This window comes from Protopterus annectens, chromosome 1.part0 (genome assembly GCF_019279795.1).
Source record: "Protopterus annectens isolate FY-2018-M chromosome 1.part0, PAN1.0, whole genome shotgun sequence".
NCBI lineage: Eukaryota > Metazoa > Chordata > Ceratodontiformes > Protopteridae > Protopterus > Protopterus annectens.
Window position 1 is genome coordinate 930,667,666 of NC_056725.1, and position 17,282 is coordinate 930,684,947.

Here is a 17,282-nt window from a genome sequence, read left to right on the forward strand (position 1 = left end):
ATTGCTGCTGACACTGCTTGATCAGTCTCTCTCTTTCACTCTTTCTCTCTCTCACACACACACACACACACACACACACACACACACACACACACACACACACACACACACACACACACACACACACACACACACACACACACACACACACACACACTTCTCCTTTCATATATGCAAGCATGCATACACTTACACATGCAGACAGAAACATAAACAGACACACACATATGCTTTTCTTTCTTTTTTTTAGTATTTCTTTTCATTTTACATTCATAAACAGCAAAGGTGCTGCTTAGCAAGCACAAAGTAATGGCTTGATCTCTCTCACTCTCACTTTCATGCACTCAAGCAGACACACACACACACACACACACACACACACACACACACACACACACACACACACACACACACACATACACACACACTTTTCTATATATATTTTTTTACATTTCCTGTTTTATTTTAATTTTACTCACTAAACAGCAAAAGTTTTGTTTAGCAGGTGTAAAATAATGGCGGTAATTAGCTTCCTTACAGTCTAAGCTTCACAGCAGCTTAATATGCTGCCACGAAGCCTCAGACTCATTTTTCACAGGACATTACCTGTACATTAACACCTTGCTAGTGAACGGTTGTTCGCCAGTCAGGGTTTAGATACGGTTTGCCCATTCTGTAACGAGTGATAGAACAGAGGCAGGAACTATAGGTTATGCAAAGAATGTCTGGAGAAAATCAAGAAATAAAGAAAAAAAATGAGGTCAGTATTTGGGAATAATGCCTTTATCCCAAAAGGAAATTGTTAAGGTAGATAAGAACAGAATGTGAAAAGACACATGAAAAATAATAGGTGATTTTTCATGTCACTGTATATATATATATCCAAATACAGGAAAGCCTAATTTATGAAAGAGTTGGCCATTAAATTTCTAGGCTAGGGTGTACATATAAAGAAAAGATGTGATACACTGGGAGAACAAGTAGGAGGCCATCTTCAAAATGGTGGTAACCTTTGTATGGAAAAAGGCTAGTCACAGAATTGTAATGGTGATCTTTCCTAGAGAGTCTTTACAGTGTCATAATATGCCCTAAAGAAGGAGGGGCAGAATGTGACTCAGCATGTGAGAACACTTCTTTTTGTACAATGTACTTTGTGCCTTCTCTGGTGTAATCCTGTAGCTAAATGAAGCTTAAAGAGGTGCAGAAAAAAGTACCTCTGAACATCTACTTGTAGTTATTATTTCATAGATATTGATCAGGATGACTTTTTTGTTATCACTGAGTAGACCAAAGAAAAGATTACTTACAGCCAGTGACTGGGATGGGCATATTAGGAACAGGGAGAGTTTGCAAGCATCTGCTACATTTGAAAAATAAAGTTACTATCTTTAGAGATTATATCATCTGATACTGAGATAGTAGGACTAATGTAAGGTTTTGGCAGCAGTTCTTCACATCAGAAAACAGGAACAGATTGTAGGCCGAATTCATGAAGGTTACCACAAAGTGTACACTATCTGTACACTTTAATGCTCACCTTCTGAATTCAAGAACATTCCTACCAAAATGCATGGGCTGTCTATTCACTCCTGAAGGTTACACATAGTATATACGTAGTGCGCACTTTCTGATAACCTTCATGAATCTAGCCTATCCATATTCAAGAAATTGCTACCATATATGATGGAAAAGGGCATGGTGAAAAGGGATATGATTCTAGGCAGTGGTCACTGTTGATGTGATGCCCCACTCCCAAATACAAAAGAGGAAAAAGGGGTGGTTGATGTACCATGTTAGATGCAGTGGAAGAAAGCACTTAGTAATGCAGGGAGGAGAAAAAAATCCGCTGTGAATGTGCACAAGAGGAGAGAAAAGAGAGAGAAAAGCAGCAGCAGAAATGAATGTGTGCGAAACTTTAATAATCAGTGCGTGTGGGTGTTGCAGGTAGGACCAGGCTCATATATAGAGGCGTGAAGGAACACACTGCCCTAAAATTCAAAAAGCTGTCATTTTGCTGTAGTGTTCCTCAAGAGAATCTGCACACTTCAAATAGGCAATATAATTAAGATAAAAATGCACAAAATGAAATGATCATGCTTTAAACATATGGAGGAGGTGGCATTAGGGTACCTAAGTAACTATGTGTCATACAACAAGTAAAACAATATTACTGAAAGGATAGAGAGTTTTGAATTACTGTAGAGCTTCATGAGTGCCTGGAAGAGAGTAAGGGACAATAACTACGAATACAGACTACTACTTAAGGAAAGTTAAAAGCTTGGCCAGTAAAGACAAATATGTGTATTGGATGAGTAAAGCCGTGTTTATTTGTGACTGATTGCTACAATTACACATAAGATACCCTGATAATGTGTTGTATGCAACATCAAAAGAATTGTCAGGTGATCAACCTTTTCACATCAGAGGTGCCATATAAGAATCTTCTTTAGGTTGTACAGGAAGCCTCAAGATAATTAGCATCAAGTTTATACTCTGGCCTTTTTGTATGTGGGTTGCCCCAATGTTTTATCCCACATTCCTAACATATGCAGGCAGGTGGACTGGTGATACTAATTTGTAGCTTGCTGTGTATGTAAGTTTGCACTTCTGTGCCCTGCAATCAGCTAGTGTTCAGTCTGGGACTGTTTCCTACCATGCATGTTCTGATTGCCAGGAGGTCGCTCGCAGCCTTGAAACGGATAAAGCAGGTGTAATTAAAGAGGAGATGAGTGAGCCTCCTGTGTGGACGTTTTGTAAGCTGATTGAGAGCCCAGTGTCCAAGTGTATTAGTTCTGGTTTAGGCACTTGGGCTTCAGGCCAGTTATTTTACATTAAGAAGGTTCGTGGACTGCACTCTTGTGGGAGAAGAGGCTGGACTCTGCCCTTCTGAGCTGGGAATTTTCTGGTTAAAGGTTTATAGTGCCTGAATATTTGAACTGTATCTTACTGAAATTGGTTCACCTTGTTTGCTCTAGCATAGACTAGATCCAGGCCTACTGAATCTAGCTTTGTTTATATACTTGTTGTTTGTTTGCTTGTTATTTCCTGGAAGCTAATTCACCTAACTTCTCAGCTTCTGTGGATCACTAGTGATATCTGCATTGCTTACTGTACTTATTTCCTTGTTTCACTTGAAAGAAAGTTACTGTTTGTCGTTTTTGCATTTAGTTACTTGTATCACATTGCACTCAAGTTACCTGGCACTTGCTCACTAAAGCAATTATATAAGTCAGCACTAAAAATTAAAAGCACTACACCCTCACTCCCCACTGGCCCTTGTTTTCAATTAAGGATTTCCCAATATTATTCTAGCATGTCCAAAGGTCAGTTGTCAATCTCCTCTCCGGTCCAGCTGGTGAATCTGGGAATCTTGAGGCAATGTTATAACTGCCTCATGTACACAGACAACCCTCTCCTCCTCCCACATAACACAAATACTTGCGAGATGCAGCTATTTAGCCAAACTGGAGGCTGAGCTCTCTCAACTCAGGACTGGCAAGACCAGACAGGAGGAGAAGGCAACTACACACACCACAAAACCAGCCTCACATAATGCTACCACTCCACTGAATCAAACACATAAACACACAAAGGCATACGGCTCTGAGTAAAATTTACCTAAACAGCAGAGGCCTCCAAAGCAGACACCCAAACAACTGCTACCTCAAGACACCCCACAAGCAACACATAAACCACAAAAGCAGTGTGCAAAGCAGTCACAGCCCTTAAGGCCAAATACAACACCAAACATACTTGTCATAGGTGACTCCATAGTCAGACACACTGGCTGAACAAGGAGAGGGTCACAGTGTCACTCCACAGCAAGTACAAATATGACACAGTCATTGTCCATGCTGGTGTGCCTGGACTGCATGAAAAGAGACATAGAGGAGCTCTCTGATTATGTAGCCCAGGCAGGTATGACCCTAACCCTGAGCAGTATCCTTCCTTCACCAAGAATGATGCCACAATATAGAGACAAGATGATCAGCTTTAACAATTGGCTTAATGTCTGGTGTCATTCAAAGGATGACATGCTTGGCTTGCACCTGTCACCCTGGGATTCGGATATTGGCTAAGGCTCTTGCCACCCCATAGTGCCTTTTTAGGCAAGGCTCAAATTCTAAACCTACCACCCTAGAAAACAAAAATGGGAAGAAATTGAGGGTAATGCTGCTCAATGCCAGAAGTCTAAATCTCAAAATGCCCTTCTCAGTATGGAGAACATCGATGTCTGTGCTGTAACTGAAACCTGGTTCAAGGCTCCTGAGAGCACCCGGCACTATTAGGTTTTACCTCATATCATCCCAAAACCCGGACCACTCCACAAAAGGAGGGTGTATCCATATTCATAAAGGATACTCACACCTCCAGGTTGGTCATCCAGGTGCAACTAACAATAGGCAAAACTGCTCTACAAATTGTAGCATGCTACAGGCCACCCTCTCAAACTCAGGAACCCCACACAGCCTTCCTGAAGACACTGGAGGGTATAAATGTATGTCCAAACACCATCATATTGGGTGACTTCAACTACCGAATATAGACTGGGAACATTACTCAAGCCCTAACTTTCTAGCCCAACGGTTCCTGGAGTTCATAAATTCAAATGCCATGGAACAGCTAGTCACTGTTCCGAGGAGAAAATATACTAGATCTCATTGTCACAAACATGGGGACAAAATGCTCCACACCGAAGTATATCCCTCATTGGTGAGATCTGATCATAAACTAATCTCACTGGAAATCCACATCCCCCCCACCCCAAACAAAAAGACCATAGTGAAGAACTTCTCTAAAGCAAACTTCACACTACTCAAGACTGGTGTGGTATCCTTCAAGGCCCCTGAGTCAGAGGAAACCACAACCAAGCCCTTACAAATGCCTTCTATGAACACCTCCAGGACTGCATGGATCAGGCAATCCCAAATAAAATCAAGACTCTTTCCACAAAGACTAAACGTCCAGTCTGGTGGACCCCAGCCATTAACAAACTTTACAATAAGAGGAGAAAGCTATTACATGATAGAACAAAATCCATAAAAAGTCACCCCTGATCATTATTAGCAAAAAATACGAGCACTCATAAAATCAACTAAGGCCAATTTTGAGAGAAAAATTGCCATGGATTCAAAGGACAATCATAAGGCCTTTTTCAGCTATGTTAGGAACCTGGGTGGAAACTCACAGATATGCTCAGAATTAGTCCAAAATGATACAAAAATCACTGAACCCACAGACATTGCCAACATACTGGCAGACAGGTTCAGTGCAAACTTCACCCCCTCTCCCCTAAAGGAGAGATAACTATCCCAGCCGAGTGTAGCCTCCCGGACATCTCAAATGCGCAGGTGAAAGCTGCTCTCTCTAAAGCTAAAAACACAGCATCAATGGGAATTAAACCCGCACATAAGGCAGCTGTTTAATCTCAGCCTTACCACAGGATTGGTCCCACTCCACAAAGGTGGACCCTGGTAATTAAACAAGTCTAGTCTGCAAAGCTATGGAGAGGATCATAATGGAGCTCATAAACAAAGATATAGGGGACTTGCAGACATTGGACCCGACCCAGTTTGGCTTTGTCAAGGGAAGATCATGCCTTTTGAACTTGGTCGACTTCTTGAAATAGTCACCAAGGCCATTGATGAGGAAAGGCAGTCCATACAGCCTACCTTGACCGTATTGTAGAAAAACTTACCAGCTTAAATGTAAACCCATATGTCACAAGATGGGTTGCAAACTGGCTTAAGGACAGAACCCACAGGGTTAGAGTTGCTGGCGCTGTGTCAGACTCCAAGCCGGTCACAAGTGGTGTCCCACAGGGCCGGTCCTTGGCTATTGTTTGGCATCTACTTCAGAAGTACAGGCCAACATGGGAGGACTTTGGCTGACAAAGTTTGCAGATGACTGCCATAGTGGAAAGTGCATCGGACACTGATATCCTTCAGAAGGGACTCACGGAAACAGATAGCTGGTGCCAGAGCCATGGCCTGAAGTTAAGCCAAAAATGTATAGTCATACCCTTCGGGAAAAACAAGGTAACCCCAAGCTACCATATAGGTGGCAATCCACTAAACACAGAAGAGGTTATCAGGGACCTGGGGACCCAGGTTGACAGTGGCCTTTCTTTTGACACTCACATTGCTAAAGTGGTTAGAAAGACCTTCTACATTGCCCACCTGATCATGAAGGGATTCACATCCAGATCTAGTGAGGTCATTGTTCCCCTGTACTCTTCACTTATCAGACCAATGATATGCCCCATTTGGGATGTAGCTCACCCGACATCTGCAGCAATTGGAGAGACCCCAAAGTTCCTCACCAAAAGGATAAAGGGACTCCAAAATCTGTCATATGCTGCCAGATTGAAGAAACTCCAGCTCTATTCACTGCTCAGAGGTGACATGTGCCTGACATACAAGGCCATGTCCAACCCGAATTAATGGACATGCTCCACCTCAAAAATCCAAATCCACCAAAACCACTAGAGCAAGCGACTTAAACCTTAGCACGGATATAAATAGGACGTGCTGGAGGGATAGATTTATCACTCAGAGACTCCCTATGCTGTGGAATAAAATCCCGGTCCATGTGAGGCAGAGCACCTCGCTGACTCTGTTCAAGAGAAATCTAGACCTGTGGATGGGAGATCGTAGGTTTGAATCATCTCTGGGTCACTGCTGGACAGAGGCACAACAAACTAATGGGCACAGTATTTTTTCATATAAGGGGTGGCGTAAGCCACAATAATTTGGGCTAGGCTTATAAATGCCTTAGGGCAGATAGCCTAGTATAAACCTATGAACCTATGAACCTACTGTATCTTTTAAAAAATGTTTTCAAATGCCAGAAATGTTAATGCTGACAACATTGATGTTCAATATGATATGTGAGGCTTGTGTGTGTGTGTGCAAGTAAGTGGGGCTCTTCACTTAAGATGAAACTTTTGGATATGCTAAACGTTCGGCATTGGGGGTAGTAGTGCATATGTGAGGTTTGCAGGCTATGGTTAAAGTCAGAGGCAGACAAGAGAATTTATTTAGTGTTGTGTGCATGTTGTTATGTGAGATGTGTGCCTGTGTGTGTGTGTGTGTGTGTGTGTGTGTGTGTGTGTGTGTGTGTGTGTGTGTGTGTGTGTGTGTGTGTGGCTTAGAGTTAGCACACAGTACCAGAAAGTTGATGCAGGGGACAAATAATTTGCTTTCCTTTTTCAATCAGTGTAGGTTTGTAATGTTTTTATTTTAGAGATTTCATTAATTTTGGCATTTATATTTTGATGCTGCATGCATCAATGTCTATAAACATTGAAAGTAATGGATACAACTGATAAACACATTATGTAATGAGTTCTGCAAGTTTTGTTCCCAGAAGTCCTCATGTAATATGTCCAAGTCTCTTTTTCCTTTAAATATGCAACCTTGAAAGAGAAAGTTTGATGTTCAGTAATTACATCTTCTGTTCTACAGGGGACTCTATGTACTCTAAAGACTTCAATGCAAAAGTTATGATATTCACTGAATATTAAACCACTACAGCAAGAAAGCAGATGTACAATAGTGTTGTTACTCCATTTTAGACTCAATATAAGATATATTTCTGTATCATAATGGCACTCCCATTGCATGCCATAGGAAATGCTGCAGCAGTAAAGGTTTAATGTCCAGTATAAAATAATTAAAAGGCCATATTTACATTTTTCTTTATGTCTATCTTTATACAAAGTGTAATGAAATTGTGTCTTCCATGTACGTTGTTTCTCTGATATTTTTTAAGATAGTTGGAAGAAGACATGTCAGGCCTTGCACCAGTCTACATGAAAATCATTAGTACATGCTTGTATAAGCCTAACTCCTCCACCCATTATGCTTGAAGTGTGATGGTTTTCTCCTGCCAGCGTACCTTGTTTCCTCACATATGCATAGTAATTGGTCATTTTATCTTTTTCGAGTGCTTCTGTTACCTCTTCCAGTACCTCCGTTGTTGCATTGCTACAAATTTTGCGCAGTATGTAACAGTGTAATGTTTCCATGTGTGTGGCTCTCAGCCCACTGACATAGTCCTCTATTCTAAATATGAAATAAAGTCAGGTTTTTCAATTTGCCTTATAGAAGCAAAACTGGACTTCTCAAACTAAGGGAGGTAAATTATCATTGTTTCATGTTACTGCTGTAGTCTGTTGTGTCTTTAATGCTCTGAGTTATTCATCTGCCTGCGGTCCTTCTACTGAAGACTCCCTCCCCACCCCCAACCCCATGTCTGACACCTATCCTTGTTTACACCAGACAGTTACCAGCTGAGAACCAGAACTGCAGAGATCATGGCTGGCCTGTCAAGATTACTTTAGAAATGCATAACTCAATCAGACATTGAGAAATTAATTTCCACCATGACTCAAAATATTTTGCATTAGGGTCACAGCTGTGAAATGTTATACTATAATTAAGTGAAAAATGTCAAACACTGAACTTTTGGATGCTTTCCATTGAAATGATGCTGAATTTATCAGTCATTTTTAACCTAAAGAATACAAGGAAAATCCTCAATAGAACAATTACAGTGACAGATTCTAGATTTATAGATTCATAGATTGTTACTAGGCTAACAACTCGGGGCACGGGGCCTTTCTAAACCTAGACAACTTTTCCTGAAGGAATAATGACATCCTGTACCCAAGTAGGACATTAATGGCCAGGCATTTACAAGCTGTTTCAGTTCATAAGGGACATGGGTGCCAGGCCCAGTGTAAATCTCCTTTTCCTCATCCACTGGTGTAGGCTGCATGTAAACTGGGTAATAGATGAACTCAGCTTCACATGCATGGGAAGCCTATTCCATAGGAGGGGCAGTCTCTGGGACACATAACTATCTCTACAGAATGTTCTAGTTAAGTCACAGTCAAAATTCAGATCCCTAGACCTTGTATTTCTGGTACTGTTTGACTTATGAATATGCAGCAGATTCATAAGTGTGGGGTTTGCAGATGTCTTGTAAGCCAGGCATAGATCACCCCTCAGCACTCTAAAGGAGCCTGAGTAGAACAAAAGGGCTTTAAGGTACTCTGCATAAGACAGGTTTGTTACACTTTGTATTCTTTTAGTAAGGAAACTCTGAGGTCGCTCTTGTCAGGTACATACCAAAGGGCGCGTTGTACTCTGTGATTGATCTGATAAGGCAGAGTACACTGGAATAATAACCTCATTGGACTTGGATGCCATGCCCTTACTTGTAAGCTGCACAACATAAAAGGATTTCCTCATCACCGTGGCCACATAGTGGTCAACGGTAAGGCTACTATCTATGTGTGTACTCAGATCCCTGAACACTGAGTCAACTCTTAGGGGTGTATTATCAGCTTGTTAATTAGTTTTGATGGTTGACTTCCCAAAGGGTACAATTTTACATTTCTTAGCAATGAGTTTAACACCATGGCTTAGGCACTATTTGTCAATCAGAGATAGGTCTTCTTGAAGAATGCAAGTTTCTGCAGGGGAATTGATGATAACCCTCCGTTTTCAATCATCTGAAAACTTAGTCATAAACCTTCAGCATTTGCTTCTACTTCAGAGGAATAGATACCAAAAGGAGTGGGTCCAGTACCAAGCCTTGGGAGACTCTATTAGTGATTGGTCTCTTGGAGGTGGCCTCATCTATTTTGATCTCCTGGGTCATATCTGTGTGCCAGTTGGTTATCAATGGGGTGATAAAAGAGTTTATGCCTAACTTAGTGAGCATTTTCTATAATGCCTGAGTGGAGGTATTGTATAAAAAGCTTTGGCCAGGTTGAGGTAAGCTGTGTGCAGAGTCCTGTCCTCATCAATTGCTTTAGTGACCCTCTCAAAAAATTCCACCAGATTTTATAGGCATGACCTTCCTTTAACAAAGCTGAACTGTAATGGGTCCAGCATTTAAATGTCACCTATGTCCTCATGTACCATATCCATGATAATTTTTTCTATGGCCTTACATATGAGGCTGGTCAGAATTATGGGCTTGTAGTTACCCATATCGGTGGTTGGACCTCCTTTGTGCAGGTGAATGACTGTAGTCTTCTTCTATTCCTTGGGCACAAAACCTGACTGTAGGCTATAGTTGAAAAGTGACTCAAGGGGACCAGAGAGATCATGTTTCATGCTGTTTAGTAAGTATCTTGGGATGTTATTGGGGCCTACTGATGCACTGTTTTTGACCTTGGCAAGTGCATTGATGACCTGTTTCCTAGTAATGGTTGGGGGGCTGGTAGTATGTGGCATTTTCTTTGGACTATCAAGGGTGGAAGTGGGATAAGAAATTTGAACAGAACTTGTCAGCCAAAAGGTTGGAAATGGCCTCCGGTTCAGTGTGGGTGAGATCATTTTACAATAAGTTCTCTGCATTGCTGTGTATTTCCCTTGAGGTTGCATACATAGCTGTAGAAAGCTTTGTGGTTGTCCTTTGCCTGAAAAGGTATTTTTAATTCAAGCTTGGCCTTTGAAGTATTAATTAACAATATTTTCTGCCTTTTTAGATTGGTCATGGAGCTTTAAGTCCATCAGACTTTGTTCCTCCTACACATGGCCAACATTTATTTTCTTTTGCTGTATAACATATTTATATTGTGATTCCACCAGGGTGGCTTGTCTTTTCAGTTTGTCTTATTCTTAGTACAAGTGAGCACAGCTGACTCTGTACAGCTATCAGTATGGCTGTACAGGGATTTTCTAAATATCTCAGCATATGCTGTGGTCTTTACTGCATTTGGGAGTGCATGGAATTTAGCCAAGGTGTCACTGAGTAGAGAGAAGTTAACCTTGGAATAGCTCCTGAAGGTTTTTGGTTTCGCTGGGTCACTGAATTTAATTTTTATTTCAAGCAATATTGTCTTATAGTCAGATCTGATGAAGGAGGGCATTATATTTGGTGAGGAACATTACTCCCCTATGTTCGTGAATATAAGTCAAGGATGTTTTCACCACTGGTAGGAGAATGGACCAACTGTTTCAAGATGTTGGTATTAATGAAGTTTAGGAATCACTAGACTTATGCATTAGAACTTCTGTAGGATTCTCAATCTATAGAAGGTAGTTGAGATTCCCCATAAAGATTATATTGAGTTGAATGGTGAGGCACTCTAGTACATTGAGATAGGTAGTATGGGTTTCCTGGGACATGGATGGGGACCTATAGGTTGAAAGGATATGGTACCAGACCCTGTTTGTGGTGAGTTGCAGATGTATGAGTTTCAGTGGCTCATACACTTTAACTAGTCTGGATGTGAGGTTACTGCACAGATGTCTGCACTCTCCAGAGAAAGGAAGGCTTGCAGGGAGTGGAGTATCTTGTAAATACTTTTATCATTGAGCAGTACCACCTTCAGATATTCCTTTACTGGTTCAGCTAAGTCAGGATGTTTATCAGTTTGGCATTACCTAAAAAAGGCACTATAGGTTTGGAAAAGGTCTTTGCCAATATTCAAAAGCCTAGCAGGGATAACTGTAGACCTGGCAAAGTAGCATGGTCTGTCAACCATGTCCTCTGTCAACCATGTCCTCTGTCAACCATGTCCTCCTAGGCAGTCACATGTTGTGCTTTGGACTGACACTAGAAGCTAAGCCAGTTATTAAAATCAATCATTTTCTGTTGGTAATGTGGCATCACCCTTGCAGAGGGTAGTATATGCTGCTCACTGCTAAGCTCATACCTGCCTGAGACACATAATTAGTGAGCTCGATCATGTCTCACTTCATATAGTCAAGGGAGGGTATGTATCAGGTCATTAACACCCACATGGACTATGACAGAATCATACCGATACCTGTAGCTGAATGATCTGAGTGCCTGTGTGACTTGACAGATCCTAGACCCAGAAAGGCAGCTAACCGTGAATCTCTCCTTACTCAGTCTGGTGAGGCGGACATTGGTGTGTCTCACTATATAATCACCAATAACCAGAAAAGTTGGCTCTGTGCTGGTTTGCCTTAAGAGCTTAACAGTAGAGGCACTGGGTACAGTGTTACATGTGTAGCTGTGGGTAATGTTTTAATGGAGTGTTTGCATGATATCTGAGGACCATTTTTTGATTGAGTTGTGCAAGAGGTCCATGTGTATTAGGAAGGTTATCTGTAAGTGCGTAAGCATAAGTAATTGTATGTGTAGGGTTTTTACCCTATGCAGCAGGCATGGTGCAAGTGTCACTGACAACCTTCATAATATTAGTTTTGCTTGTATGAGAGAGTTTTGCCTCCAATGTTAAAGTGTATTTACACCTCTCACATACTTTGTTTTATTAAGAATAAGTTGGTTGTCAGTATACATGAAGCAATTCCTACAATATCTCAGAATACCCATCTCAACCAGAATGGCCATAGAGAGAGTTGGGAAGTGCCTATCCATGGATACTGATCTATTACGGAGGCGTGAGGGAAATTTAAATATTGAATAAGTCAGTAGCACAAGGAACTTGATGAGCAACACTCAGCTATGCACAAACTAGATGCTCTAGTGTTTAGAAAAATCTGTCTAAACAGTAAGGGTATTTTAAGGGAAACTTACACTGCAAGACATCAGTGTCTACACAGATTACAAGGGGGAATTGTGCTGCGAGTTATTGGCATCTATACAGATCACTGCTAGGTGCCACTGCACAAATAGCAGCAGTTGTAACTATTTAACAGATAAACATTCAATTAATGCACCTACGACAAAAATAATATATAAAACAAGTGCCAAAACAGTGGATATGGAAACGTAAGTCTTAACTTCCTGTTGTGCAACCATGACGCTTAAATAGCAGAGAAGATTCAATAAAACAAAAAAAGAAAACACAAATAAGACCCTGTGGCTAATCAAAAACAGCACACTCTTCTTTCCTTAATGCCATCCTGGGCTAGAAAATGACTCAGGTCCACTCTATCCACACTAAGGAGGAACCAAGGCAGTTCTAACTAAAGACTGTAAAAAAGGTCAAAAAGTGCAGATATTCAACACAGAAACATTCAATGCATTAAAAAACAAGTGCTGAAACAATGGATATGGTAATGTAAGTCTTAGCTTTTGTAGAGTTTAGCAGAAACCAGCAACACTCCTCTTCTCAAGTAGCGTGGTCTCCTAACTTTGCTAAATGCTTCTGGCATAGATATTCCGATTTTTAAACAAGCTAGCCCTTTAATCAATCAAGTAAAGGCACAATAAGACGTACAGCAGCAATACCTAGCTCATAAGGGTACAGGCTATCCTCTCCTGCTACAAGAGTGTAGACCACAAACCTTTTTAATGTAACATGACTGGTTTGGAGCTCAAATGCTTACATCAGAACTAAGAGGCTTAGAATAGCAGAAACAATGTAATCAGACTGCTAACAAGCAATAGTAAATGCAGCAGATTAAGTGCTACTGAACACTTTAAGATCATGCGGCAACAAGCTAAGTACAGTAAAAGCAGCTGAATAAAGTGCATTATTTTAGTAAGTGGGAGGATAGGAAACAGAAGATAATTCCAGTTTAAGAGATTGGGGGGGGGGTCTTCCCAGTTGAGCTGATGAAATGAGACTGGAAGAAGAGTCCAAAGTCAGGTTTATAGTAGGGGGGAGGTGACTCAAAAGCCACCATAGTCAGGCAGAAGAACAGTATGTCATATAGCACCACCTTTAAATGAAGATGACACTAAATACTTGCAGTTAAATGAGGAATGCTAATTCCCAGCTCCTTCCATTCATTAGCTGGATTGTATTCACTGCCTGCAAAATAATTCTTCTCTAAATGACCCTAGCCAAGAATTCCAAAAAGAACAAAAAAAGGTGTATTTATATTTGTGCTCCCCAAGTGTTTCTTAAGAGGAATCTTGCACGTAGACCGAACTCCTGTTCTTTTTAAAAAGTTTCTGAAAGTCCTGATATAATTTTGCAGTTCACCTATCATGACTCATAGGATGTGGATTTACTCTGGGATAAACAGTAGGCGACTGAAGGAAACAGGTAAAGGGGTTCAAAGCTTTGTAATTAAACCTTGACCAAAATGTCGCCTCTCTTACAACCATACTTTCCTGTTTTTGTTTTGCAGGAAAGAAAGCCAGAGAGAAGAATAGGAGAAAGGCTGTCGCGGAAAACGCAGACGATACACAAGAGAATAGAAACAAAGAATCACGAAGAGAAAGTCGAAACAGGGAAGAGCATGGAAAGAGAGATGTAAATGAACAAAGGAAAAGGAAAAAACAGAGTAAAAACCAGAGCCCTGCGTCAGTTAGCACTGAACACTAGCATTCTGACAAGAGTGCCAATAACTCGTATTGCTGCTATATCTATGAAAATATAAATAATGTGTTTATCAGGGCCCCTGGAACTGGAACTCTGAATAGTGGAACTCGTCTGGACACTTTCAAACATTGATATGATGCATTATTAATATTTCAGAACACTTCCTGCCTATTACCATTCGAAGAGACTTGTAATCGTTTGTAAAGAAGGCAACTAAAAGAGCAGAGAACACAACTTGTCAAAAAGGAGAGCTTTATAAAGATGTTTGCTTTGTGTTTTTACTTGTTAAATGGATAATGTAAAAGATGAGTGAAATTTTTTTGTATATAATTATTAGAAAGTAAACCATTGCAAGTTTGTATTATGTCTGGCATCAGTGGGTCAATGTTCTATGTTTCACTTTCTTTGTGAAGTGTTCTTTAAAGCTATGGGTGAAGAAACAGGTTATGGACACCAAAAGTATTTAACAACATTAAAAACATTGATCATTCATAATCAATGACAACATAAATGTGTTTTTTTCATAATCAGATGTGGAAATTAGTTTTTCAGTGAACATACCACCAGCCTTTGGTGTTTTAATCTTTTTCCACTTCTTGAGCATCAGGGATATGTTGCTACCCTAAATATTTGTCTACGAGGCTTTTTCTTATTGGTCGCCTGTTGTGGGGCATCAGGCAAGGTAAATCATGTACACACACACACACACACACACACACACACACACACACACACACACACACACACACGCACACACATTCATATGTAAGCTGCCTAGTACTTCTTCAGAAATAATACTTATTTTGTAAGCAACCTTTGAGATGATGTTCGGGCCTTATTTTCTCATCTCCATTCTCACTTTTTTCTAGAGAAAGCTCATAGTATCCATTAAATAAACTAATAAATAAATAAGAACAACAAGTGTGCATTTAATAGGACTATTGTTTTCATGTCCTTTAGTGCTGTTAAACTTTTTTAATTAAAGAGCAGCATGCTGAGGTGAAGCATTTATTATGGCAGACACAAGCATTAAGCTAATAATCTGGTAATAACATGTGTTTCACATATGAAAGAAACATTAAATTGGGGTTCAGCATAGGATACTGTATTTTCAAAGCATTGCTCATAAACTATAGCCACATATTAGTAGCTAACTGTAGAGCAGGAGGTTAACATTTTCTTTGTATGATGGCAACTCCACTTCAGCAAACATTTGTTTTTTTCAGCAGATGGGGACATACTAAGACTGTTATCAAAGTGCAATGGGAAACATCTTGGACAAAGCATATAAAAGGCTGTAAATGTTATGAAACAGGTGCCCAGAAGCTTGTAGTCTAACAGACTGTCTTCAGCCTGAATAACAGAGAACAGCAACTATTCAAAGTCCATTTTGTTGTAACATTTGACAACGTGTAGGATTATATGAATAAAATTTTGTAGAACCCTGCCGATGTGAATCACCTGATTGATAGAAACTAATCACATGTCCATGGAGTAATAATCTTCTCATAAATTTATTGTGGTGGTCCTTTAGAAATTGTACAACTTATTTTCCAAGCATTATAAGTGCACCTGCAGTCAACCTCACCTAAAATAGCACAGGAGGAATAATTATAATTATTGCAGGTTAACATAACTTCGGCATCGGTTGATCACTTTCAACTCAAATCCAGCAGTTTGCTATGTTATTTTTAAGTTTGAGAAACGTGTTCTGTTGCATCTGCATTCATAACCCTTTTAAATAATTGAAGATCAAAGAATAATTGCTTAAAGATTTGCAACAGGGCTGGGCAGTATCAAATGTAGTAGTGACCTGCAGTGACTGGACATGTGGACCTCCAGATATGAAAGCATGGTCTATCAGAGTGACCCCCTTCACAGGTTCATCCTCAACTGAATTTACTTGGGGATTGGGGATTCATGTCAATTCATTTAAGTCAGCTAAAATGAGTATGCTACTATCAAGTAATATAATAATAATAATAATAATAATAATAATAATAATAAAAATAATTGCGAAATATTCCTTTGTTTGAAAAAAAAAAAAGACAACATAAAATGTAAATGCTTTGTGCACTGGGCAATATCCCTGCATGCATCATGTGTGGGTGAGGGATGGCCCTCTTAAAACCACCATAGTGAAATATATTAACTGCAAAGTTGCACAGTAATGAAGAAATGGCAAACATCCATCCATCCATTGACAGCCCCTTTTTCCCATTTTTGCACATGGGGTCGAGGTGTCACTTTAACAGTGGCAATCATCTAGGCAAGGTTTACACCATTGGGTGGCTAGCCATGCCATAGTAGTTTTTCCATAGCACACACTCACATGCACAATCACACATATGGTCACTTTAGAGTGTTCTGTCCACTTACTACATATCTTTGGAATGTGAGAGGAAACAAGCACCCAGAGGAGACCCATGTGAACACAGGGAGGACATGCAGACTCCCTGTGTTTGCGTGGGTTTCCTCCTGGTACTCCAGTTTCCTCCGATATTTTAAAGCTATGTGTCTTGGCAAGCAAAAATTCCCTAAACTACATTTGTGACACTTTACTGCGACAAAAATACTTATACACTAAAGACATATTCATGTCTCTAAATGAGCATTTCAACAAAATAACATAATTAAAATCAAAATTAAATAGAATAAACTGCATAACATTTACATAAAACCAGCACACACTAAAACAATAGGAAAAAACACAAACACAAATAAATTTGTTAAAACAGGATCTTGGCATCTTCTTAAAAACAAGTCCCAAATATAGCATCGGTTAGAGTGAAGACAGATGTAACACAGATGTTGTTCTTTCTCCCTGAAGCTATGATCCCACAGCTGATGGTAGAAACTTTTCACATTAGATTAAGGTCACCACTGCAGACCTTCCAGTTAAGTAGTACATGCAGTCGGCCAGGTTTTCTTGCTGTAAATCGGACACACAGCTATTTTGCTGTTATTATACTGAAAAGCTTATCATTTATTATGCGCAAATTTTGAAGTTAAACAAGGTTAAAAATCTACTATACAGCAACAATTAATGGAATTT

The 17,282-nt window shown here is 40.0% G+C and overlaps 1 protein-coding gene across 1 annotated transcript in view; it reads left to right on the plus strand.

Annotated features, from left to right (window-relative positions):
* RSPO3 (R-spondin 3) overlaps positions 1-16,390 on the plus strand; it is a 399,309-nt gene extending 382,919 nt beyond the window's left edge. The window contains exon 5 of the mRNA XM_044064024.1: positions 14,034-16,390. Coding sequence (XP_043919959.1) covers positions 14,034-14,230 — 197 coding nt within the window. The 3' untranslated portion in view covers positions 14,231-16,390. The remainder of the gene's footprint in view (positions 1-14,033) is intronic.
* The last annotated feature ends 892 nt before the right edge of the window (positions 16,391-17,282 follow it).